General features: G+C 39.8%; 1 protein-coding gene across 2 annotated transcripts in view; it reads right to left on the bottom strand.

Annotated features, from left to right (window-relative positions):
• The window catches only part of CNGA3 (cyclic nucleotide gated channel alpha 3), a 24,705-nt gene extending 3,104 nt beyond the window's left edge, over positions 1-21,601 (bottom strand). Inside the window, exons 1-7 of one of the 2 annotated variants that reach the window (XM_009883097.1) lie at positions 21,501-21,601; positions 14,030-14,146; positions 11,091-11,270; positions 9,430-9,483; positions 5,016-5,147; positions 2,831-2,938; positions 1,796-1,902 (exon numbers count right to left, since the gene is read on the bottom strand). In XM_009883097.1, the coding sequence (XP_009881399.1) occupies positions 1,796-1,902; positions 2,831-2,938; positions 5,016-5,147; positions 9,430-9,483; positions 11,091-11,270; positions 14,030-14,146; positions 21,501-21,601 (799 nt within the window). The remainder of the gene's footprint in view (positions 1-1,795; positions 1,903-2,830; positions 2,939-5,015; positions 5,148-9,429; positions 9,484-11,090; positions 11,271-14,029; positions 14,147-21,500) is intronic. The other variant, XM_009883098.1, reaches the window with a different exon arrangement.
• Between the last annotated feature and the right edge of the window lie 4,422 nt (positions 21,602-26,023).

The following is a 26,023-nucleotide window of genomic DNA, read 5'->3' as shown; positions in this document are numbered from 1 at the left end:
TCCCGGAGCTCTGTCCCCAGGGCAGGCGGACCTTGCAGACTTACAGGAAAAGGCAGCAGGCACAGGCAGAGCCAGGAGGAGCTGGCAAGAGAGTTGACAAAGATTTCAGCACCTAAAAGAAGCAACTTCCTTATCGGAGTGCCCGAAACTGCAGCAGACACCTGCACTGAAGCGTTCAGGAGATCTCTGCGGCAGTTCTGCAGTTCCAAGCCAAGCCTGCAAAGCCAACCTTCTAACCACGCTTTAACAATCATTATCAGGACAGCCCATGGAAATTTTGTAACTTGAATTCCCTGGACATGCCCAATTTCTGCTCGGTTCTTTTCCATTACAATAAGATATAACTGCAGAAGAGAAATTTAGTTGGCACAGATGATATTTTAACTGCACGAAGAAGGTGAAGCCCCTCCAGCCCCAAATACAGCAGTCTTGTGATTTAGGCTGCTATCTGTAAAAGACGTTCCTGTTGAACAAGTTTAAGAATTTGGCTTGCTGTCAGTTGTGTGCTTCCCAAAGTGACAGTGGTTTTAGCCTCTGTCTTGTAATTATGTTTACAACTTGTCACAAGCCATAATTAATGTCAAGCTGACAGCATGATTTTTTTTAAAAAGGAAAAAAGAAAATGTAAAAATCAATTTAAAAGAACTCTCATTTTCATAATGATCAGTGTGGTTTCTGATCCTTTCAAGGGACATTTTGGGGCTGCAGCCATACCAGTAAATATAACCAGCCAGGAAACCTTTTCTGGCCCTGAGACCAACTACCATGCAGCTTCTATTCACATGTAAGTTCTCCCAGCTCCCTCCAAAAATGATGCCATGAACACCACCCAACCTCTGCTGTCCTTACAGCTGTGCCCAGACACTGCCTGAGAGAATGCCAGCCAGCACAGACCAAAGTGCACGTACCAAAGTACATCGAGGACTAGTCTAGCAATTTAATGGTATGGATCTCTGTATGTCATTTCTTAGGCCTATATTATGACCTTGTTTAGTTTTAAACAGATATCCCTTCTAGGCTAGAATCTGTATCAGCTGGGCATGATCAAATATGAAATCTTCTCAGCCTGCCTGGACTACAGAAATGGGGATGGGAAGCTGAAGAGAACCACTTCACGCATGACATGGCACGGTCCTCACAGATCCTTTACGTTCACGCTTCCTTCAGGAAGGCAGGACCTAAGCAGCGGTGCCTGGGTTAATCCCATACCACCACCCTCCTGGGTTAATCCTGTACCGCCACCAGGCAGTGGGAGACCCAGCCAGGACCTCACAGGGGCTGCAGGAAACACAGCTGGTGGCAGAGGGGCAGCACTGTGGGTTCCAGGCGGAGGGCTGCAGACAGAGGCTGAGATGGGTGCCAGGTCCTGCACTTGACCCACTCAGTAATCACTTCTGAGGAGGATGCTGCACAACTTGGCTAAGAAAGGAGCACTTGTGGGGTGCAGCTGGTTTCTTGCCCACTCTAATGAGCACAAGCAATATATCACGCACAGAGTGATCATGACACGCAGAGTGCCTTATTCTCCCTTCCCCACACAGCCTGTTACAGCGTTTGGCATGTCTACTAAGTACCAATAAAACTGAATTTAGAGACAAGTGAAGTGCACGTGTTGGGATGTCCAGCCTTAAAACAATCCAAGCTGATCAGACACTTCATCTTCCCAAAGCCTCCATGGTTGGGCTCTGCTGGAGACGGGACACTACACTGGTCAGACCCCACAGGGGAATATCTGTTTCCAACCTTCATATCCACGTTGTATCTGAAAACAATGTAAAACCCCAGCAAGACTCACCTGTCCTGAATCTGACAAACATGTCAAGAACATAGATGATATCAGAGCCATAATCCAAGAACAGCCATAATTTAATATGGTCCACTTGTAGCTCATCAAAGCAGGCTCTAAAGAAACAAAGGTATAAAAAAAAACATTTACACCAACTGCATAAGCAGAATACTTGCAGTGTGAGTGCAAGAACGAGCAGCCTAGTACTAGCATGCCTAGCAGCATGTTAGGGCATGTTACTGGCACTGAAAAATTAAGGGCAGCGTATCTCCATGCCCAGACATCTGCACACTAGAGCTATGTCCAAACAGACATCAGGATCTTTCAGAATTCAAAGGTGTTTAGGCCAGGAGCAAAACTCAAACACATATACGCCCCACAAGTGCACTCATGGAGAAATACACGTAGCCCTACAATTAAACATGCATTTCATGGGATACACACCTCCATTAAGATAATTCCCAAATACAAGATTCATTTCTGAGTGGCAAACCATCCTCACCTCGCTCTGCCATCTGACGCAGCCGAAGCAAACCATTTCCACAGCACTCCATTCCTTCGACTCAAACTGATTTCCACATTTTACGAGGGAAAACAAATACTCGAGTAAAATCCTCCTGCCCTTCAAGCATCTATAGATGCATGATATTAATTTAAGACAACCCAACACTGCCCACGGCCCTCCCTTCGGTTGTCCACGGGGCGACTGGAAGCCCTCTCTCTCGAGCAGTGGTTCCTGAGCCTACAGTGGCCATGGCACACCTCCGCAGCTAGCCAGCAGGTGGCACACAAAGGCCACAGCCAACGCTCACGAGGACGTTCATTGCAAGTTACAACTGCTTTTAGACAGAAAGATAAAAAGGAACATTGGCCATCTATTCCCAGTGGTATGTATATCGTATATCCCTAAAGGTATATGAACCGTGAATCTTCTAGGTAAGCCACCCAAAAAGTACTGCAGGGAGACACGACAATAATTTACATAGGAAACATAGTAAGACGCTAAATTTGAAACCTAAAATCACTATGAACTTAAATCCATACCTGCACACTAGCATACACCAGTTATAGAACACAGGTGCTGCAATTATGGTCAGCCAGTTGTAGTAAAGATTGCTTGAAGGATCTATCACAAAGATCTCTTTTTTCTTCCTGGAAAGCAAAACGTGCAGATTTACACAGGAAACATAATGAAGTGACCTGCTGCATCTCCCTCTTCTGGAGGCTGCTCATCTCACAATGAATTCACAGCTGCCTAAGAAGAGAAAGTTTCCGTGCAGGCAGCTCCAGATGAGATACCAAATATTAGCTTCATCCCATCTGACACGCTCTATTTCTTTGCTTGACCCAACTTTGGAAAAAGTAAGGGTGGAAAGAAAACCAGAGACATTCACATTGTCCAGGCTGAAACCCACACCCTTTCTGCATATGACCCCCACTGAAAAAAAGTAAAACGTTAAATATGTCTTACTATCATTCCAGTTAGAAGGCTACGGTCCATTGCTAGAGAAAGAGCCTTCCTTTGCAGATTAATTTTGATGTTTTTGGCAAACCCTATTACGGAAATGACTGTAGGAGCACATATTTAAACAAGTAAAACACATATGTATTCAAAGACGTGTTTACACAAGTAAGGCTGTGTCTGCATACACACATGCAGTGTGTGACTGGAACTAAACCATGTATTATTATGTAAAATCAAATTTCACACATCAACAGTCCTGACTCCCTAGGCCTCGCAACAAAGAGAGATGCTAATACGAAGCATACAGGCCTGGAATTTAAAGAAGATTTAAAGAACAGCATAGCTAATGGCACACGCAGAGTATGCTCAGAAGTGCCCTCCCCCAGCACGAGAAAGGTTGATAAGGAATAGACAGCAATTAGGCAGGTCGTATGTAATCAGAGGAAATATGAATTAGTGGATTGTGAGGTCCACAGCTGCAGAGGTTATTCCAACAGTAACGGGTGACAGTGTGACCTGCGAACTATGTACTAGTGTGGGGAACTTTTCCTAATCTCCAAGTATGTAAACATATTAAAATGTAATGAAAATGTATTTCAGATTTGTGTGTATTTCTGGCATTATCCCTGTTGTCAGCTGAATGTCCAGATGATAATGTTAGTAAAGGAAGCAGTTTCAATCCAAAAAGTATTTACTTTGCCATCTTCACAACAGGTTTTGAGCCATTTCTTCTCAAAAACTGGTCACCACCTCAAAACTGGTGACTATGAAATGTGGTCTTCATATGACAGAGTACACTACCTTCTAGACATTGAAACATTTATTTTCTTTGCTGAAATGTTTTAAAACGCTTTAGGCTACTGCAAAGCTCAGGCTTCCACTACACAGTAATTGGAGCTGAAAGAATTCTTAGAACAAAGGCTTTCTAATCAAACAAAGACCTTGAGATCAAGCAGATTCCATTTGGAAGTGACACCTAACTACGTGTCCCCATGCTTAAATAGCACGTGCCACCATATACATACATATAAACTTGCGGTATACTCCATAACTGTGAAGGCCACTCAAATGTGTTCTCTTTTTATCTGCTATCATTGTCACTTTTAATGACTGGTAATACTAAATTGTGCTATGTTTGGGTCAGCTTTGGGGGAACAAAGCAAAAGTAGAATCCATTTCTGTCAAAAGCATTCAAATGATCTCATTTTGTTGCAGAAATACAGCATCACCTAAGCAGAAGCAAACTTTAGTGATCACTAGTAATGAACCGCACCATATTAACGAATCAAATATGCTAGTCAGTGTAATAACTAAACTTATTAGTAGATCTGTAATTTTCTACGTGTAAGATTTCTGCTCTTTGTCCAAACCAGACTTTTGGTTCATCTAGTCTGAATCATTACGGACATTCTGGAACAATGAAAAGCCCGTGCAGATCTGCAAAGAAGGCTGCGATCCTAAAATGACCTCATGGTAAAAGAAGTGACCTTCAACAGCAAATCAAAGTGACCAGAGGCAGCTGAATACCCTTTTACTGACCTAGGAAGCTGTTCGTGACAGGTCTAAACACAAGTCTTAAAGATGCAACAAGTTTGTTGAGCGGCTGCACCTTTCTAAAGGGAAAAACATATTAAAGATTTGACAGGCTAACATTCTGCAGCCTACAGAACAAGAATTGTCATGGAAGTGGTATGATGAAATGCCATACCGTGCTTTGCAGTGTAGGAGGTGTGTTACAAGCACACGTTTATTCTTTATACTTACTCTTCTTTTTTTTTATCATCTTTTTTGTCATCCTTTTTGTCATCTTTCTTTTCCTCTTTCTTTTCCTCCTTCTTTTCCTCCTTCTTTTCCTCTTTTTTCTCCTCTTTAACCTCTTTCTTTTCTTCCTTTTTGCTGTACAACATAATGCAAGGCTTAGCAACGTTACCAATATTCTAGCAGTTAAGGGAGAGGGTGGATGTTGAGGTACAGGACTAGACTAGACTCCGGACAGAGCAGGACAGGGATCCAACTGGTAAAAATGGACACCACCACACTAACACTACCACATCAGGTAACCAGCTGGCCGATTCTGTGCGTTAGTCACCCACGCTTTCTTGGACCTTTTCAGACATCAGTGTACAAGGCTGATTTTAATTAAATGCTTCCAGTTTGTTTCACTCTTTAGAACTCAGGCATTTAAAAAGAAATCCATCAAATGATATTAGAGCTTGAAATGGCTTAACAAACCATCAACGGTCTTTGCATATCCAAAACCTCACAGCGACTGTCTGAACCTTTAATGGTAATTAAAAGAAATGAGGCTGAATTTACTCTCACTGTTCTTTAAAACCAACATAGCTATAATTAATTACTTCTGGCTTCAACAATTGCCCTGGAGAAGGATCCCAGTCAATGTCTGAACAAAAGCAGCAGATGCAGAGAAAAGAGGTGTGTCTCACTTAAGTACATAATAGTCATTTTATAAATGCTTTATAGTCAGCATGATTAAGCCAACCTATTTTAGATCTCTAGAGATCTACTGTATCTACTAGATAGTCCGTATCTCATAGTCCATATCTACAAGATGACTTGTGCCCTAAGAGCATTTTTTTTTCTTTCCATCAGCTGTAAAGGAAGAATGGGCTGCCTAGTTCAGATGCAGGTGTGCATGTTTAGTCAGAGGAAGCATGCCCAAGCTGCCCTGCCTGTATTCGACTGCCACAGTATTCAAAGGCTAAGCATTAAGCACAAAGTTCCATCCCTGCCAAAATCAACGGGAATTTTGCCTAGACTTAACAGAATCATGATTACTCCCATGTTTATTAATTGTTTTTCATGCAATAAAGGAAAACATGGACTATTTAACATAATTGTATCCTACCATTCCATAGTATCCAGCACAGACACAAGCTGGAAGATTTAATACCAGAGACAGATTTTCATACTGTTCAAGTATGTACAGCCTTTACCTCATTAGAATGTGATAAGCCAGATATAAAGATGGATCTGACTTCTCCCATTCTTAGGTTTGTCTGAACAGAAGAGTGAGTCTTGAGCTATGTTAACTTATGCAGATAGGCCCACGCATCCTCTTCAAAAATGCAGAAAGTTATCATCTTTCCTAAGATTCTGTCAATACTTAATCTTAGAGTTAAATTTCCTACATGCATTGGTCAAGAATCATGTAAGCTGAAGAACAGCACTCATTTGTACAAGCAGAAAACCCACCACCTGAGAACTCCCTCTTCTGTATTTGAAATTTCTTTATTCCTTGAAGCAGAAAGCATCCCCCTTGGTTAGACAGAAAAGCCGAACTGTTTCTGACACTACCGTCTATGTGGATAATGCACATATAAATATAACTCTCCACACATAAGGTCTGGTTTGGATGATAGCCATGGACTCCTACTCCCATGGGAGCTACGTGTTCTTCTCTGAACTGCCAAGACTGGGTCTGATTCAAAAAAGTGCTGCTTACAGGATTTGAACCAACAGGTAAAAAGTTTAGTGAGCTCACTTGTGCTTTTCAGGTATACTTCCTCGTACATCTCAGATCAGAAAAAGTCTACGCTGTGAACGGGAGTCCTGTCTATGAATGTGCTCGTTACAGGGAGAAAGAAGCACTCCAAGGGAGAAGACAACAGCCACCAATTTTAAGATATTAGTACCTTTCACCTATCAGCAATGAGCACCTGTTCCAATTCTTACCCTTAAACACTTCTATGGGAATGTAGCACCACAGTGTAATTTGCAAAAGCCCAGACTCATTTGCTAAAAAATGCTGAGATCCTGCATGCCTCCATGTCCAGGGAAATACCTACCACGCTGACCAACACCACCGAAATCTTTAAGATTATAGACTGCAAGGGAGCATAACTGGAGAAGAAAAGAACTTTTAGGTTGACTGATCTTCTATTTATATATGCATCTCAACTCAAAGAAACACGTTTTCATTTACTAAGGCTGATTTCTACATGGCAGTGGGAACTGTTGCTCAACTATTTATTTCTCTGCCACTGACCCCCCTGGACTTCTATGGCTTCTCTTTCAAATCTGCCCTGAAAACTCCTTCCAATTTAAAACACATCAGGATTTCACTGCACATTACTATGCACAGTGCCTGATCTAAAGGCCCATTCACAGCTGCTGCCATTAGCATTAACACAGCTCCTCAATACCCGAGATGTCTGGCATTCTTACCAGAAAGGAAGAACTGTGAGAAAACATAATTTTCAAAGGCTAGGGCCACTGTACATTTGTGAATGCTGTTATGCAGGGAAAAGTAGGTTGAGACAAAGAATCAATCAAGAAGTCTCAGTGGTGGTGAACTTTGGAGGGAATATTTTGACAATTCCTACTTCCTCCTCTGTTCTGTTTTAAAAAGGAGAAAAAAACATTTCACATAGCATCTAATGCCAAGACTTCTTTTTCTCTGGCCTGACATCTCCTACAAACTCATCTGTCAACTACAGATATCTTTCATAAGTGAGATTCTTCCGTTTTTGTGGCCTCTGTTTCTCTCTCTATTGTGGTAACTCCCAACTTCTTACACTCCCACCTACTTGTAGTCTCATGGTGGAAGTCACTCAGAGGAAAAGGCTGGCCATAATCCAAGACTTGAAGGCATCACCTACGGTTCCCCAAGGGCAGGCACTCTTAAATCTTTAACATCATGAAAACCCCAAAGCTTTGAAAAGACCTGCATCTTTTTTTTTCTTTATCAGTGCTACTGAGTCAACCGTAATCCAGTAACTAATAAAACAATTGTTTGTGCCTGTCCTCTCTGACAGCAGTACAGTGGCATCCATCCTCTGTTTCCAGCACATTCAAAGGAGCGTGCATCTTCAGACTTAGAAAATATGTCTTCATCAGCCCCTATGAAAACACTGTCATAGTCTTTGAATGAGTCAAATATTTGCATTTCTCACCTGTCAAGTATGTTTCAGACTGTCAGGCAGGTAGACAAACGTGTTATCTTCATTTAAAAATAATGAAACATTGGAAGGATGAAAGTTTTGCCCAAGGTACATGAGTCATTGTCAGAAACAGAGTAAGAAAGCAGTATATTCCATCCTAATTGGTCCTTTGGGCCCTGACTAGCCGGCTAGGCTCCAGGCTTTTAGCACCCAGTCTAAATAAAATTCTGCACATTTTCTGTCACTGTTCACTGCACCCTGATTTTCCTTTTTAATAAAAGTTATGCAAACCAAACTAAAAAGTTGCTTCGGGAGCAGGAAGACCTCTTGTTCAGGTATGTGCAAACAGGTTTTGCAGCATCATTTAAAATGCGCAGTTTGAGCTAGCCCATGATACAGCTATTTGGAGAAAAAGCCCCGACAGTTTCCTGGAAGTATTTCTGACATAATCAGCAACTGTCCTGATTATTTTTAATTTTTGTTTTCATCTGGAAAGCAATGAAAAACATTAATTATCATCATGCATGAGAACAGACTGGATGCTACAGAGCAGATACGTCCTCAGATAGCTGTAGTCTAAGACATGCAACAAACTTCGGTGTTGGGTGATTTTAAAGGAGCTCTTCACCTTTTCAAGAGATTTCTTTTTGGTGTAACACTGGGAAATATCTTCTCAAGTATATAAAATAGACTCCGAAGGACAGCTTCTGTCAGAGCTTCTGTTGCAATGCCTTATTATGTCGACTGTCACTCTACATCTACACCAACAATATCTGCTGAACTGAAACACACATTTTAAAAAGATAGTTAGTTTTCATTTAGACTGCACACATGAGTGTTTCCTTGGTACCCTGATCAGTGTCACTTCTCATTTGATAACCTGAAATTTTGGGGGTGCTTGATTTGCAGAAAGGGACTAGTGTGTTAAAAGAGGAAAGTCACTATCAGCAAGTTAAGACATGAATCTCATTTTAAAACTGAAGAATTAATAAACCAATTGGCAATGCAGCAAAATCAGCCAGCTGAACTAGAGGAGATAGGGACTTCATGCTTAATCAGGTTCATTCCTGGAGAGGTAAGGGTAACTTCAGACAAAAAGAAGTTCACAGGGAGCATGAAGGATGGTTTTCATACCAAGAAAACTAGATCTTTCTTTATAATTAAACTACATTCTTAGGAAAGGCTTAGGAAGAGATAAGGATTTATACTACAAATGCTGGAAGGGTAAAGAGAAGCAGCTACTAGTAGAAAGGTGTTTGGAAGTTACCAGTACTTACTCTTCATTGGTGTTGTTGCTATAGTTGACGTTAAACCTGGCCAAGGGCCAGTGACTGCAGCAAGTTAAATAAAACACATTAAACAGTGTAAAGACTGTTGGTATTCCATACACGTGTTTACAGACATGACGGACTGACTTACTAGCTTCTCACATATGCACTGATAAGATTAGGAAGGTCAACTTTGACTGCAGTGATAAGCCCCTTTGCATAACTCTTTCAAGGCACCAGTTTCTTTTTACCATGTGCTTGGCATGCGCATTTGTGACCACATCTGATGTCTGAAGCTTGTTCTCAGGCGTATTAGCGCACGGCAACATGCATCTCACTATTTTTAGCCCTGCACTCATTTGACTACTATTTTAAGCTTTCTTCAATCCTTTCAAGTCTTCTTTACAGATGCAGTGTCAAGGCTTGTGGATAAGTAACAAGCATACCTACCATTGCTGCAGAATTAAGCCTTCGTGATAGAAACAACTGGGAGTTACTGTCATGTGGCAACAGTGTAAAACTGAGAAGGCAAGGATGGATACTCCCAAATTCACTTCTTCTAATAGCCTTATATAGAGGTTTGTTGGCCCAGGATCAATGTTGTCCTCTCTAGTTACTTCAAATCTGCAGTTGCTACTGATCCAGATGTCTGAAAAATCAGACAACAGTCTGGCTAATTCAACAAAATGTGGTTTTGAGCTGAATTTCTAAGGAGTAGATCAAGTGAAGATAATAAGGCTGTGCTGGACCACAACAAATCAAGGTAACCTGTACCATGTACAGCCCTTAAAAGGTTCCTGCTTTAATCTGCTTTACTAGTTGAGACTTTGAAACAAATCAACTTACTACTTGCTCACCTAGCAATCTTTAACTATGGGAGTCTATGCTTCAAAGTCTAATGCTAAACAGAAAGTCAACTTTTGTCTTGGGACTTCATTTTCCTCTTTTAGCTGAAGTGAAATTTAAAACACTGTACCATATACTTATAAAGTAATAATAAGTCATCAAGTCAAAAGACTGTAAAGACATAAACGTTTCTCTTGCAAGCCTCTGTTGTTTTATTGGGAAAATTTTAAGATAGGACTGAACCTGCCTTCTCTACCAAAGACTATGTGCTAATAAGTTAAGTCAGCAGAAAAAAGATTTTCTCATTTCTGCATCAGAAACCTTCTGTAATGTTAGCAGCTGAACTTCTAAGTAGGTGTAATGAAGCAATGACACATTTTGCACAACTGCTTGTTTGGAGTTTCCTAACTCTCGCAGATAATGTGCATAACATTAATGTCCTGAAAAGCCACAACTAGCAACATCCTAGATTATTGAAACAGAAATTGCATTCATCCTCAGTAGAGAGGAATTCAGCAACATCATGTTGCACAGGTAGCATATGACAAAATCCCAGTTCTGAGAAACTATTCTGCCTGAAGCAGTATGATCAAAATCCTTTACTTCAAGATCTTTGCCACAGTGTGTTTGAAGGGGAAAGAGAAAACCTGCTGAAAGCCATAACACTTCGGTTATGTGAAGATTCCTAGTCAGCATTAGATACTCTGTTCATCTCCCATGCTAAGCTCCTTACCCTCTTCTTAAAATAAAACTTACATCCTAATCACCAAGAAAATACCATAACCTCAGTCGTCTTCATTTAAACTATAAACACATCTTCTTACCTGTTTACTCCCCCAGGTTGCTCACGGATACCCAGAAAGGAGCGGATGTTACTTTGCCTACTGGACACCTCTATGAGCTCCGGCCCTCGGATACGTTCTAGGAAAGAATCAGGTCTTTGATCTTCATGGTGCATATGTCTTGTGGCCCATGACCTCACAGATATGACAAATCGTGATAGCCTGCATGGAACAGACATACAACGTCGACTGAACCAGAACAGAACATCAGATGGCTTAAATCATCCCCACAAAGTAGCCCAGGAGGATTATTCTCCACTTCTCTACCTGCCATGAAATTGAACTTGATGGATTAACCGTGTGAACCCAGTCACTTCCCACAATTTCATACAACACCTTTTGCAGTGAATCAGGAAAGTATTCCAAACATCAGTTCCTAATCCACTGTACCAGCACTGCAGGAGCAACAGAAGAATATTCTTGCCAAGTGAGGGCAAATCAAGTGGTTGGAGTGGGGCAGTTGACTTCTGATAATCTTCTGACAGTACGTGATAATGGGGTAATCCGTGGACTGACAGAATTAGGAGATATCAAATACAGGATCCCATGCTCAAGGGCTGGTACACACAGTGGAAACAAAAGCTGAATAGTTGGTGAAGGAGGACAGACTTTGAAATAAGGAATGATAATAATTCAGCCATTTTCCCTGTGATTTTAAAGGGCCTGTCTGCAGACATAGTAATTGCTTATCACATATAAACCTGCCTACTGCATAGGAAGCACTATTTCCTCATCCTAAATTTCTAGCAAAGCACTGAAATGAGATAAGCAAAAAATCATGACAATGTAATTAATTTATCACTGTATCATTATGCATCTTCTTCTCTACCCACTAATTCACATTACTAATCCTTACAATGTTGTCTGTCAAAGTTCAAAAAGAAACATGTTTCTCAAAAATTGAAAATACTGAAGACTGAAATCTACAAAAGTGATTATATTTATTACCCATACAACATATTGTACTATTTTCTATCAGCATCTAGTTTGGACAAAAGTGGTGTTATTTCAGGTTCCCCAAACTTGGCCTCGAAAACAGCATAAGGAAATCCCGAACAATGCTTAACTTCTTACAGAGACCTTGGGCTACTCAAGGAAAGCTCTTTACATTCTGTCTGCATTGGCTAGTATTACATGTGCTCAGAATCCAAAAAGAGGTTGATACGAACAATTTAATTCTTATGGTAAAGTGCATCTGACTCTCGACTGCAATTCTCAAGGGCCTAACTACACGTCCTCATAGATCTTGCCCAGGTTCTTTTACCCTGAAATAAAAAGGACAAAAAAGGCAGGAATAATATCACGTATCAGAAATTAGAAAAATGTCTTTCTAGTTCTTTAGCGCTATACCAAGATAGCATCATGTAAATCATCTACAATTGACAAAATTAAGAGAATTCAAAGTCTACCAAGAACGCAAAAGAAAAGAAAAGTTCCACATAAAATTCTGAGATTTCCTCACTCTATTCAAAAAAATGCTGCATCAAATTAAGCCACAGAATTTTTCTCTTTGCCTGAGCAGAACTCAGCTTTCACATATGGAGTGGTATGGAAAACTAATATGGATGTTCATATTTAGATTAGAAAATAAAGCATTTTGATGAGACCTGTTAGTTCAGAAGCAAACAGATTTTACCAAATGAGATTGAGAGCCTCTCTATTTGAACAAAGAAATAGAACTTTCTGATTTCTGCCGTGCTATATTATTTTGACTTTTTTGTCATTTACATCTCAAAGATACTCAGTGAAGTCCAACAAATGCTGTTGTCTTAGGTCCTTGAGAATTTGCATTCAAGAGGCATGTTATATTACTATAATATTTAAATTGCTAAGCATTCATGCTTTCATCAGAGGCTTCCTTGTATATTTAGAGCATAAGTAACTGTAGCTACACATGTGTAATTCAAATTATCCTGAAAAAGGGTAAATAACAATGTAAACAAAGATTAAAAAGGAAGTTATCAATTTGAGTGTATATATTCACGTGCCTTTATGTTTACACAAAACATACATCTATGAATGTTTTCCACCTAAAACCAACTTCTTGCAGACTTTGTCATCTACATGCAGTGGTGTCACCATCTGACAACCAAACAGGGAAATACAAGTTTATTCTCCACCATTCAAAAGGCTGAAGTGTCAAACACACTCTTTAAATTATTCTAGCTTTTATAAACGTTTTTTCTTTGCTTTTAGAAATACACTATGCTTAAACGGAGTATGGTCTGTATTGGGTGCAACAATGGTATCTGAAGACAGAGCTCTGTAGTCTCAGCTGGAAATATTTAAAGCAGACACAATAAATTTTTGAAGCTTTTTTTTTTTTTTAAGGTTTATTTTAAGTCCTGGTAAAGCAAATGACTTAAGCAAATGGTTGGCTTCAATTTTGCTGACTAAGGCTCCCAATCCATTATAAACATAACTGGATCCTAAAATCTGAGAGAAACCCTTGCATTCCCGAGACAAGAGCCCCTGTCTCCTCCCTTGCCAGAGCCATCTGCCAACAAGGGAAATCATTATGTCTTATTTGATAGGAAACAAACATTGCATCAGCTATCAGCTACAACCAAACACTTAACCATTTACAGTCTGGCCTCACTTCATGCATTTCCTCAACGTTCAATATATTCTCAGATCTGATTGTGTAAAAATATATATTTTTTTTGTATTCAGTCTAATTTGTGTGAGCTCATTCAGCATCTGTAGGATTCTATTCTGTTTTTATCAGCAATGAGTAAGTGATGAGTTCAGAATCAATGTCAAAAGCAGCTGCTGTTACTTTTTATATAGACTTTCTTCAGCTGGTCTCCATCCATTCGCTTTGGAAAGTGATGGTTCTTCTTACTTTGCCTCCAAATTGTGATCAGTCTCTTTCAACAAGTTAAACTTAATACTAGAAATGGTATTAGTTAGCATGTTACCTTGCCATTGCTCCCCGGCCTGTGAATGAGTTGGCCTGGGATTCAGATAGATGTCTTCCGTCCACAGAAATGACTCTCTGCAGTTCTGAAGACACATCCTCGCATAGTGAATGGGTTCTGCAAAAGCAAATTTTCTTTAAGAATACCATACAGCCTCCAGCAGACTTCCCCCCATCTGATTCTTTCCACCACTACATCAGGAAACAATGCAGCAAATTGTCCTCTTCCTAGTAATACGGCATACATCTGATAAACATAGAGCTAAGCCTATATTCCTACTTTCTTGGAGCCATCCAGCACAAAATGAAGTCAGTGGAGGCACTGCCATCCATTCCAGCAGGCTCAGAAGCTGATTCCTTACTGGTCAGCACTATTCTGGTGTGCAGATAGACAATTATGGGAAGCATGTTTTCTACTCAAACGCCTCCTGTAAGGCATCAGCAGCTTTCCTTCAACATGGAGTCCATCCCCAGGGGGCTTTTAAGTGATTGCCCACTGCTTTTTTCAGTGTTGTTCTCCTCGACATTATTTGGGGTTAAGAGTCTGGAATTTCTACCAGCGCAGTTCCTACGTATGACTCAAAGCACATACTCAAAGCATCTCTTTTTGCTTGGACTGAAAGGGGAAACGGTGATTTTACAGTAGGTGGCCCTGAGCAGCACCACCGCAGGTCAGACCAGCCTGTTGCCACCAGTGGCACAACCGCAGGCCTAATGCCGCTCGATTCGGAACTGAAACCTCACCCATTGCACAGCAAAACAGGGCTGCTCTGGCAGCGACCAGATGAGGCACCTCGGGCTGTCACCACACACCGAAAACACTCCAGCAGCCCAGCGGCACACAGCTGCAGACAGGGATTATAATGGGAAGCTACGTGCAGTGCCTGCCAACCCCCAGGAGTTCCTCTAACTGTAAGACGACTTATTAGCACTGCAATAATTAGCATTTGAGAAAAACAAGTGAAATTGTAGCCTCATCTTTCAGTAATGGAGTTTTGAAATCGACTTCAGTGGAACCTGGACTTCATCAGGGCTCACTCTGCATTTTTTTATAAGACTCCTCAGATTTTCTCTGTGTTCTTCATTCTTTAGCATTTACTTTTACAAGATGTGATAAATAACTTAGTCCCAAATCGGGTTGCAATTTAAGTTTACAATTTATTAAATGAATAAATGCAAGCAAACAGCGCTGAGTGGGCCGGGAGCCTCTGCTCTACCAAGACGCACACCGTACAGCTCCTGTTTCTGGTTTATATCCTTTCTGCTAATACACATTCTTTAAAAGGTGGGTCTATTCGAATAAATTCCAGGAGTAGGCTTATCTCTTTCTGCGCATGCCCTCGGGGTCTTCTTGGCTCCCATCTGGTGGTCTTCCTGGCTGCTTTCAGGATTACCCCAGATTCCACGTATGCGCATGGCCTTCGTATGCGCATGGCCTTCCTCAGCTCACCCTTAGGGTGACTCCAGATTTTTATGGCTTGACACCATACGGTTAACAGCAAAACCGGTCCAGACTAACACACAAGTATGTCTTTTACAAAAACCTAAACCTATATACATTAACCACTCCATTTCTCTTAGGCCTGCGGTTATACAAGGGTATATAAGATAGAAAGTCACATTTCACCATGCGGCCCTAGCATTAGTCCATATTGACACGAATCAGGTGAACACATTTCACACAAGACTTTGTCACATCCATTAAGGATCGCTTCTTTTCCCCTTTGTCATGCAAACAAGAACTCTCACATGAGTCTGTTAATCTGTATTGTGAGGAAAACACTGTCTATAATGATACTTGCAGTATCTTCCTAAGAACTGGCAACAGCATTTTGAATGCCCACAAAAAGGATAATTAGCAGCTCAATTTTTTGTGTACTCACAACAGAGAAACTGACAAAAAGAGAATTAAAACTTTATTCTTTCTACACAAAGAACCATGCTGAAAAAGATAGGTCCTGACCATCCCAGAATTCTCAACTTGCTAACTGTTTTCTTCTTCTCTTCTAATTAGAAGACACCAATAAGCACTGCTTAATATTGAAAAACCTTTATAACCTAGTTCATGTTGTGGGTGTTGAGAATATTGTGGATGCCAAAGTTAACATAGCATAGGAGAGCATGGAATAGAAATCCACTACCGATTACCAGATACACAGAGCCCACATTCAGCCCAAGAAGTCTCCTGAGCTGGATGCTGGGAGAGTATTAGAGGAAAGTATGTTGCAGACACTTGCAATTTGCCTGCTTTTTTTCTTTTCCCTGGACCATCTGCCTACAGTCCTGCTGGAGAGAGGACACTGGACTAGGCAGTCTTTTAGACTGCACTGCTATGGCTGTTTTTAAGTCCTTTTATTCCCTTTTACAGAAAAACACGTTTTGTGTGATCTTAGATAGCAATAAATTCTAATATTGCTACTTCTGTTCTTACTTACCCATCATTACTATTTTTGAGTCCTGAAAATACTTTTTTAAAAAGAAAATAGTGGGAATTCTTAGAAAATAATTTTAAGTGTCACAATTCAGATGTGAAAAAAAAAGTATTTTGCAGAAACCTGATCTTTTATTTCACATCTGGATGGATTAGAAGTCTGTTTTCAATCAGTGACTCAGGTAATGACGAGTATCTCACTATGCTGAAGTAACACAACTGCTTTCAGTGACTGTACTTTAAGTTGTTATATTTGCTCTAAATATATGTAATTAAATATAAGGGTCACAAAATAGAGTAGTGAATAATAATACAGAAAACTTGGACTAAAATACTTCAGGTGTTCTTCCAAGTAGTATTTAAACAGGATAAAGTATTGTCAGAGTGCATTCTTTGTCAGTCTAAGAAAACCAGGCAAATCAGACTTTTTCCGAAATCTCAGAGGGAGATTCATTTCAATTTTATTAGCCTCTGTAAGCATACTGAAATACAATGAACACCATGTGATGTTCTATTTTGATGTAACTGTGCTGTTTTTTCAGTGAGAACAATGGCCAAGCAGGAGTTGAAAATAGCTATCCAAAATGCACTGTTAACTGTCTCTCTTTCTTACTTCTTTTTTGTAAACTTTTTTTAGTCCCAGCCTCCTTTATTACTGATATCGCTGTGTTTGGGCATCTGCTGACAATAAATAAAAGGCTAAGAACGAAGAGCTCAGCTTTATTTTGAGTAAATGCCTGGGAAGGCAATGCAGAATAGTGCAGAGAGAGCTGAGTGACCTCTAAACAAGCTTGATCGGGTACCAAAAGCAATACTGTCCCACCAGCTCCACTTATCAGCACAGAGTCATACTAGCTAAGTACATCATCTGTTACGTGCTTCATGTGCACGGTCATCGCCTCCATACTCCGCAGCAGTGTGGAAAGCTGCGCTCCACTGTCCCTACACAGTCTCATCATATTTTGTGCATCTGCAACATTGAGAGTTTTACAAACTGTCTGTCCTCTTGCCAGCAGTAGCTACAGAGCACGTAGCGGCACCCTCTCAAACCCAATATTTTCAATCCAAGGTGTGGCTTTTGGTATCTGAAGCCAGAAGTATGTTGAAGAAATGTTTTCATCTACGTGAAAGAAAATGGCATAATTAGTGTGACCGGATCTGAACACCTTCCAGTCTGATCCAGAGTCCCCTAAACCAAATTGAAAATTTCAAATTATATAAATTGCCCTCTGGTCAGATTCTTACCAATAAGTGATCAGACACACTCACTGAAAAAATTGTATTCTGTAGGAAAAAAAGGCAAAACTCTCAGACTCAACTGCTGGAATCAAATTGGGTGGATTATGGACTCAACTATTGAAATTCTGAAGTCTATATTTTTATTTTGGTTGCTTGACTGTTTTTTAAAAAACATTTTCTGATTACTGTATATGTGCACCAAGAATTTCTACAACTAGGTTTATGTTATAACTGAATATAACAATTTGTAAATAAATTCAGGTTCACCTGACAAAACAGTTGTAAATACAACATGTGCAGCTATCAGGAAAATCAAAATAATTGTGTGGAAACAGTACTAAAACACTTGCATTTCACTTTTACATATACAGCTTATGTGTATTTGCAACAGGATCAAAAAAAATACACAGAGGACTGCCAGGCAACTCTTATGAAAGCACCTGTCTGATATTCCACAGCAATCACAAACGTATTCCACTTTAATTCACACAAATACAAATCAAAAAGTAAATCTAAAATGAATTCTTCCTTCCATTAATATAACTCCCTGTTATAACTCCCTATTATGAAACTCATATACTCATTCCTGACTTTCCTCAACCCTGTTCAGATAATACAAGAGGCCTTATTTGTTGGCTGGCTTTATGTTGATACAGAGGGACAGTTACAGATGGGGCTTTTGATCTAACACCTTCAATGCATGTGGCATAGTTTTACTTTATTTTTACAAAGACAGACTCACTCCCATCTGGACTCCATAAACTTGTTTGGTATCTGTAGCAAAACAGTAACCACTGCCGTTACTATCCAAGGGTGTCACAGGGTCTGAAATCAACCTGAGAAGAGAATACGCAGTGTGCCAAGAAACAGAGAGCAGGTTACAAAGCAGAAACATCAGCAGATGATTGTGCCTCCTCGGGTTATCCTGAAAAAGATTTTATTTCCACGGGGGTAGAAATGACACTGTATCTTAGAGAAAACTCACTGACACGGGGGTTTCTGCTCCACGCCTCTTCAGCTCTCTAAAGGCAAATTTCTTCCCACGCTTTCAAGGTATCTAGCGGAGTAAGCTCTGGGAAGGGTATTTACATCACCACCTGCTCTGTACCTGTCCCTTGCCATGACTTAATTTGGGTCTAAATTTGCATAAAGATCTTCAAGCAAACCCTAGAAGATCATTTTCACCTAAAAGGCATGCATAATCCAGAATTTTCATTCTATTTTCATTCTACATTGTCATTTGGAATTTTCATTAGGAGTTCAAAACATTTACTAATTGTTTTGAAGTTCTGATCAGTTAAACGGGAATTGCTGAAGCCTTTTGAATAAAAGACCATGAACCAGGCTTCAAGGGTGGGATTTGGTTCCAGGGGGCAGTGACCTAAATCAGGGTTTCTAATACAAGCTGAGTATCTAAGTTCCCATTATAGTCAGTTGCCATCTTAGGGCTTGATCCAGTTGCCTCAATATAGGAGTCTAGTACCATTTGGAACACCTCAAAATACTTTATCTGACCTCTCCAGAGCACATAGGTCTCACCCCATACCCAGTAGCCCCAGCTAAAAGCTTCAGATGCTCTATGGTATCTCAAATAGCTTTAGATGCCTATTTTAGGCAACTAAATACCTCTCATAATCAACACAGCCAAACGAGTCTGAAGAGCTATTCAACTTCAGAGTAAGCCGAACAGTTCCCTAGGCTGCACTGACTATTAGTACTGACTGCATCTCCACTGATGACAGCTGGAACTTAGACACCCACTCACATAAAGACACTAAAATCCAGATGTCTACAAGGCACAGCTGAATCCTACTTCCAACTTTTAGACAGCCAAACCGTGTCTATAAGCTCATGTGCTGCCTGTCCTATTCGAGCCCTTTCTATACAGAGGCTGGATTTTAAAAATTAAGACTAATTTGTTATTTTTTTGTTTTGTCGATTTTTGTTTTAACAAAATGGACCAACTTTATAGCACACTACACTGTAAGGATACGGGCAGATGAATCGCCTACTTCAGCATAATTGAGAACGGCAGTTTAAAGACCACCAGCAGCTTTCTGTTAACTGTTTCAGTGAATGCTTTTCCTTGACAATACCTCATTCCATAAGAGAAAAGCATTTAAGGGTATCCTTAGCATTAAGCATAAATTTAACACCCACTGACTTTAATGAGAACTAAGTAATGTGCTTAATTGCTTTGTTGAACTATAGCCAACAGGCATTGAAAGAAGATAAAGGCAAAGGAGAACTACTTCTACTCTAGAAAACCTGTTTTTTTTTCCAATATCTACAGTCATGTATTAAAAAAAATGTGTATCGGGATTCTTTGAGTGGTATTACAAAGGTATTGTATGTACTTGCAATCACTTCAGCAATCCAAAAGCCTTAAACATGAGATCTCTTTTATGGAGTGAGATTGTATCTTTTTACTCATCCATGAACTCCTGTAATTACTGCTGATAACAGCAAACTTTATTTTAAACAAATGGCTCTTCAAGACTCATCATCATGATAAAGTGCAATTCATATTTTAGTCCCTCTATCTGTCATAAGCAAGTCATTGCCTCTGAAACTGCAGATGACTGCAGTGATTTAATTCTACATTTAAACCTTTATAACCACACTCTCAGTACTCCCCGCCAGTAATTCCATTCTGTGAGCTGCCAATCACTGACACCCTCTACAAAGAGGACATTAAAAAAGGAAAGGAAGAGGCTCATTTTCATCTGTGTTTTCTCTGTTTCTGAGATATCACTGTAAATGGAGACAGGGGGGACCCGGCTCTTACAAATCTCCCTAAGGAGACCATGGGGTAGTATAACTAAGTCAAGCATGCCATACTGTGCAGAATAAAAGCAGCTCCATTTTCACTAGTCTAGGTACACCTACATGACAGAAGGTATGATGTAAGCAAAGCAGAATGGATAAAAAGGATCAATTCAAAAAGGACAGGGTTCACATCCATACTAGATGCTAGGGGCATGTAATCCAAAACTATCATAACGCAGGCAGTCCTATCTGTCCAGCAGGATTTTGAGTGCTCTAGTCTGAACAGCAAGAGACAGTCTGACAAGGTCCACATAGTGGAGGTGGTTGAGCATAACAAGCCAACAGAAGAACACTTTTTCCAGTCTGTTCAGGTGTTGTGGATCATCAGATCATTTCCTGCAGGACCAGCAGGGTTTGCCCAGATTAGACAAAACAACTGATACTGTATAAAATGTACGCGCACGCTCACTTGCACATTTTAAACACTTTAAAACTATCAAAACAGAGAAAGGTGAATGTGAAGAAACTTTTTCAGTTCCACTGTACAGCGAGAGGCTCTGAAAAGCCCATACAAAAATGTCGATATACTTTATACACTACAAATGTTCCCTATCGCAGGAACTAGGCAATTTGCAGAGGCTACTTTTAAAAACAAACTTCCTGAGGCTTTTCACTGCATAGCACTGGGAGGATCCCTTTTCTCCAAATCCCACAGACTCTGTGGGAAGCACAGATCCCACTATCTGTGCGGTGACTTGAGAAAGAGGTTGCTCCTTAATGAGTTGGTGTAATTCCCAATGATGTGAAAAAAATTGAGTTTATTTCTGAGGTAATACAGATTCTGGTTCCAAAACTGCAAGCCATGACAACTTTCCTGTTGCTGTCTCTTCTGTACTTTGGATACACATCATTAAGTCAGTTAAGTGCAGTGGGTCAACAATATCATATAACGCTCCCATAACACAGAGCTAGAGCACTGCCACAAGTTACGCAGCAATCTGTCTGCTTGACTGTGATGAAAGGAATATATTACCTGATACAGCCATTTTCAATCCTTTCAATATCTTCATCAGTAGTTCTGACAGACAGTCCGTGCATACCAGGGTAGGAGTGCTGGGTGTTGATTTTTGCCATTTTGCTTTACATATCAACATCTAAATGACAGCTGAAACAGTAGGAAAAAACATTTTGTGAACGCTGCAAAAGAAATGTGCTCAGTGCTTAAAAACAGTAATTTATTGAAACAATGGAATAACAAAAAGCAAATTCAACCATTTGAACAATAGCCAGTGATACTTACACACACAATATGACACCTGTTTCTTGATTTATTTGCACGAGATGGAAAAAAGTGCTAGTGAAAGTGTAAGAAAGAAAATTCATCATGACCAAAGAAGAGGGTTACATGACACTATATTCTTTTTAGTCTCTGGGCTTTCTGAATACCTACACTCTCATACCTATTATCCATAGTGAAATTGGATTTAAAATCTCATTAAAAGAAGGTTACAGTTAGAAAGCCAATGAAAAAAAGCTAGGTAATACATGTGCTAGGACAACCCATTCCACTTTAAGTTGATCCCCTTGTGCGAATTTTATCTTATTTCATGATGAAGTTTTTCATTCTGAAAATGCATATTAACCAAGCAGATAATTAATGAAATGTATCCCTCAGCTTAATATATGCCATGCATTAATTCTATATTATCTAAACTCTGGACTAAAGACAGAGTTTTTCCATTTATTTCCATATGACACTTTTATTACACTACTTCAAGACAAGCTCTGTTAAGATACTTAGCAGCCCAGCTCCTACAAGATTTAGGAAATTGACCTAAACTCCTTTCCAAGTTTGGCCTTCAGTGCCTTACCGAATTAGTATCACATCTATCACCTGCAAAACAAGTTTTAAGACTCAAGACAATTGTCTTAAAAATGAAAGACTGAAAGACTTCCAGTGAAAGCCTTGAATTTTGAAAACTTTTTTTTAAGTTTGGAAACTTCATTCAGGAACTCTTTTTGTTTCAGATATGACTAGAATGAAATTCTCTTGGGATCATTCAACTACCTCAGACCATCTTTCCTTTTTCATCTGTAATCCTCTTTCTCACTGACCATACAACATTCAGCTTTAGCAGCAAATGAAATACAGATCTTACAGAAACTAACATTCTGCCCTGAATTATTCCTGAAGCAAAGCTCACAGTCCATGATTAGGTCTATGTTATGCATCCAGTTTCTTAAAAACCAGATACCTAAGTTACCCTCCACTCAACTCCCAGAAAACTAAAGGGAATCATATGCAACTTTTAAAATTATTTAATATATTTCAAAATATAAAATAGATTAACTTAATTTTTTCATCCGGAAACAATTAAATGAATCTAGAAATAGCCCTCGGGCATCATTAACACCTGAAAATCTGGTTATTATTTCCCATTAATAATTTTACCTCAGTGATGGTCAATTGATGTATAACTGTGGCTCACCTTAGACTGAGCCCTGTACATACTGGTTAACTTAAGCTTTACTGGGAAAAAAATGGTCATTTCTATTACACGTTGATATAAAAAAAAGAGGGATCTTTCAACCGACTCTCAGATTTGAGTGTTCACTCAGGAGAATTAATTCCTAAAGTGCAGATAATTTATGCTAAAAACATAACTACATATAAAAATGTTAACTGGAACAGTCTTACAACAGGAATCAATTTTGTCTGTTCAAAAATCATCTGCCAAATCATTTATGTATATGTTAATGTTTATCCATTATAAATACCAATGAATATGATTTCTTTTTAAAAGATCAGGCTTTGACGGACAAACATCGTTCTTAATAAATTAACTGGCCAAATGAATAGGTTTCAAAATAGGGATGATGCCAAAAAAAATCTCATCTCCATGCAAATTTTTCATAAATAATTTTTTAGTTATAATTAGTGCCTCTATTACATACTTTGTAACACAGAATTAGATAGATGACACGCAATAGTGCTTTGGTGATTAGAACATTTACTTTGCGGGAACAGGGAGTATTAAAGTAACTCCCATTTCCCATATATTAATTTGAACATAATTCAAGGTAAGACGAAAAAGCGCTTTCCCTTTTGTTATTACTGATTTCTTCGAAGTTCAGCTTACCAAAATCTGCAAAGGTAGCCTACAATTTACACTCTGTCTCACTGCCCAGGTTCCAAGACTTGAAGTACTTAGGTAAGATCTCTACTAGTTCTGCCACCTAACACAACAGCAATCCTTTCATTAGTCTATCTACAGCAGTTCTTAAACAAGGGTCACCTGGTTTATAATTTCCAATAAAATCAATTACTCTTAAAATAATAAAAGTATGAGACACTAAAAACCTTCTGAAGTCTAGGGATGATGCAGATAACTTGCTAGCAACAACATGTAGTATATCTCACTGAAAAGACACATTGCTTCTGAACCTGGAGAGTAGTGAACGATGTCTTTCTATATTTCAAAAACTGCAGGTGCGACATATGGATTTTCAGACCTGTCATTTCTGCATCAGTTCCTTAAAGTTTGGTTAAAAACCATTAAGTACAGTATTTCTTTCAACTTCTAACTGACATGGCTTCTCCAGATTTTACTAATGTCCTGAAATTAGATATTACTAGTCTGGAATTAGACACCACTAATAGGTACTGGAATTAGATGTTCCTCATCTCCTGGAAGGGGTTGAGTGTGCCAGTGGAGCACTGAATCCAGGAAACACTTTTATACCTTATTTAGACTTCCACAAGCTATGCCAGAAAAGAAATAAAACAAGTCAAAGCATACGAAAACAAACACTATTTTGGATGAAAAACTAGCTGCTTAGAAAACAAAAAGCAAGAACGGGATTAAACGGTCACCTTCACCACTACAAAAGCTTAAGAACTATTCCTTGGGGTTCCATAGGAAAACCTCTCATTAATGTTGCTGAGAGAAAGAAGGAACCATGAGACAAGAAGATCTCAGGACGGCAAGAAGTACTATGGGCAAGAGAAACAACAGAGAGGTGCAAGGAACTTCAGGGTGACCCACATCAACTACATCAATTTCTCAATTTGATGGCAAGTGACATGCAATGTGGGCAAATGGAAATCAATGAATACAAGTGAAAAGCATGCAAACTACTACATTATATGCTTCTAAATTAACCATATGCTCTCAGAAAGGGAACCCAAGCACTATATATGTACAGCTCAGTGAAATGCCCTGCTCACAAGGTGAAGGGATGTATACATGGAAAGTGTTAATGACACAAAGAACATTAAAACTGCTCCATGAAATAGTGTTTCATATAAGTTCAGACTTATATGGAACATTATGAGTCCTCTTAAACAGAAAGATATTGCAGAATAAAAGCATGGCAAGAATGATCAGGGACATAGAAAAGGGAGAGAAAGAAAAACAGGGCTTGCTTACCCTAAAAAGGCAAAGAATAAGAAGCTATAAAATAAAAACACGTAGGCAAAATTGGAGCTCATTTCACAGCCCTTACCATGATTTCAGCTGTAAAATTCAAATTCAATATACAGTGTAGTCTGAATTCTTATTCTGCACTAGACTGGGGGAAAGGAGGAGGGGGAAATTTAACAGAAATACAACTCTACAATTAAGCAATAAAATACATTAATATATTTTTGGAAGGAGGTAGGGAGAGTGGGTGAAGGTTCACTATGAAATTGTGCCACGCATGCCCAGCTGTGGTAGAGAGAGACAGATCACAGGACTGGTAGAAATAAATAATGCAGTAATTTGGGTACAGTGCAGGTGGTGAGACCTCCTGAAGCAACATGATTTGGCCTTGCGTGAAGCACATAAAATTCTGACAAATTACTGGCTATCTGATACAGGAGAAATATTTGTTCCTTCCAGGCCTCCAAGATTCTTAATGATAAATGTGTTTAACGGTCTAGGGAGGAGATCAACATTTCAAAACTGGACCCAAAACCTGGCAAGCAACTGACCAGGGAGCAGCTTACAGCGAGCACGGAGCTACAGGAGTCAGCCCGCAGAAGCCAGCAGAGGTGTAATGCTCCTCAGACACCTTTTGCAGGGCTGCAGAGAGAGAGCTCCAGGCAGCTGGGGGGCACCATCCTAAAACTGCCACTAAAAGCTGGTGCTTCCAAGCCACTTTTGAGAACTGAGCACAGCTCAGCTTTGTATTGAAAACCACAGTTGTTAGAGTAGCGTGGTGTGCTGGCCTCGGCCGGCTGCCAGACACCCACCCAGCCGCTCTCTCACTCCCCTCCTAAGCAATCCAGCGGGAGAAAGTAAGATGAGCAAGCTCATGGGACAAGATAAAGACAGGAAGATCACTTACCAATTACCATCACAGGCAAAACAGACTTGACTTGGGGAAAATTAATTTAATTTATTGCCAACTGAGTCGGATGGTGAGAAACAAAGACAAAACCACCTCCTCCTCCTCTCTTTTTTTTCCCCCAGATTCAACTTCACTCCTACATTCCCAACTCTTCCACGTCCTCCACCCCACCCAGCAGTGCAGGGGGTGGGGAGTCGGGAGTTATGGTCAGTCCATAATGAT

The sequence above is a fragment of the Charadrius vociferus genome, unplaced genomic scaffold (assembly GCF_000708025.1).
Source record: "Charadrius vociferus isolate BGI_N301 unplaced genomic scaffold, ASM70802v2 scaffold92, whole genome shotgun sequence".
Classification (NCBI taxonomy): Eukaryota; Metazoa; Chordata; class Aves; order Charadriiformes; family Charadriidae; genus Charadrius; species Charadrius vociferus.
This window is presented reverse-complemented; position numbering and strand designations above follow the sequence as displayed.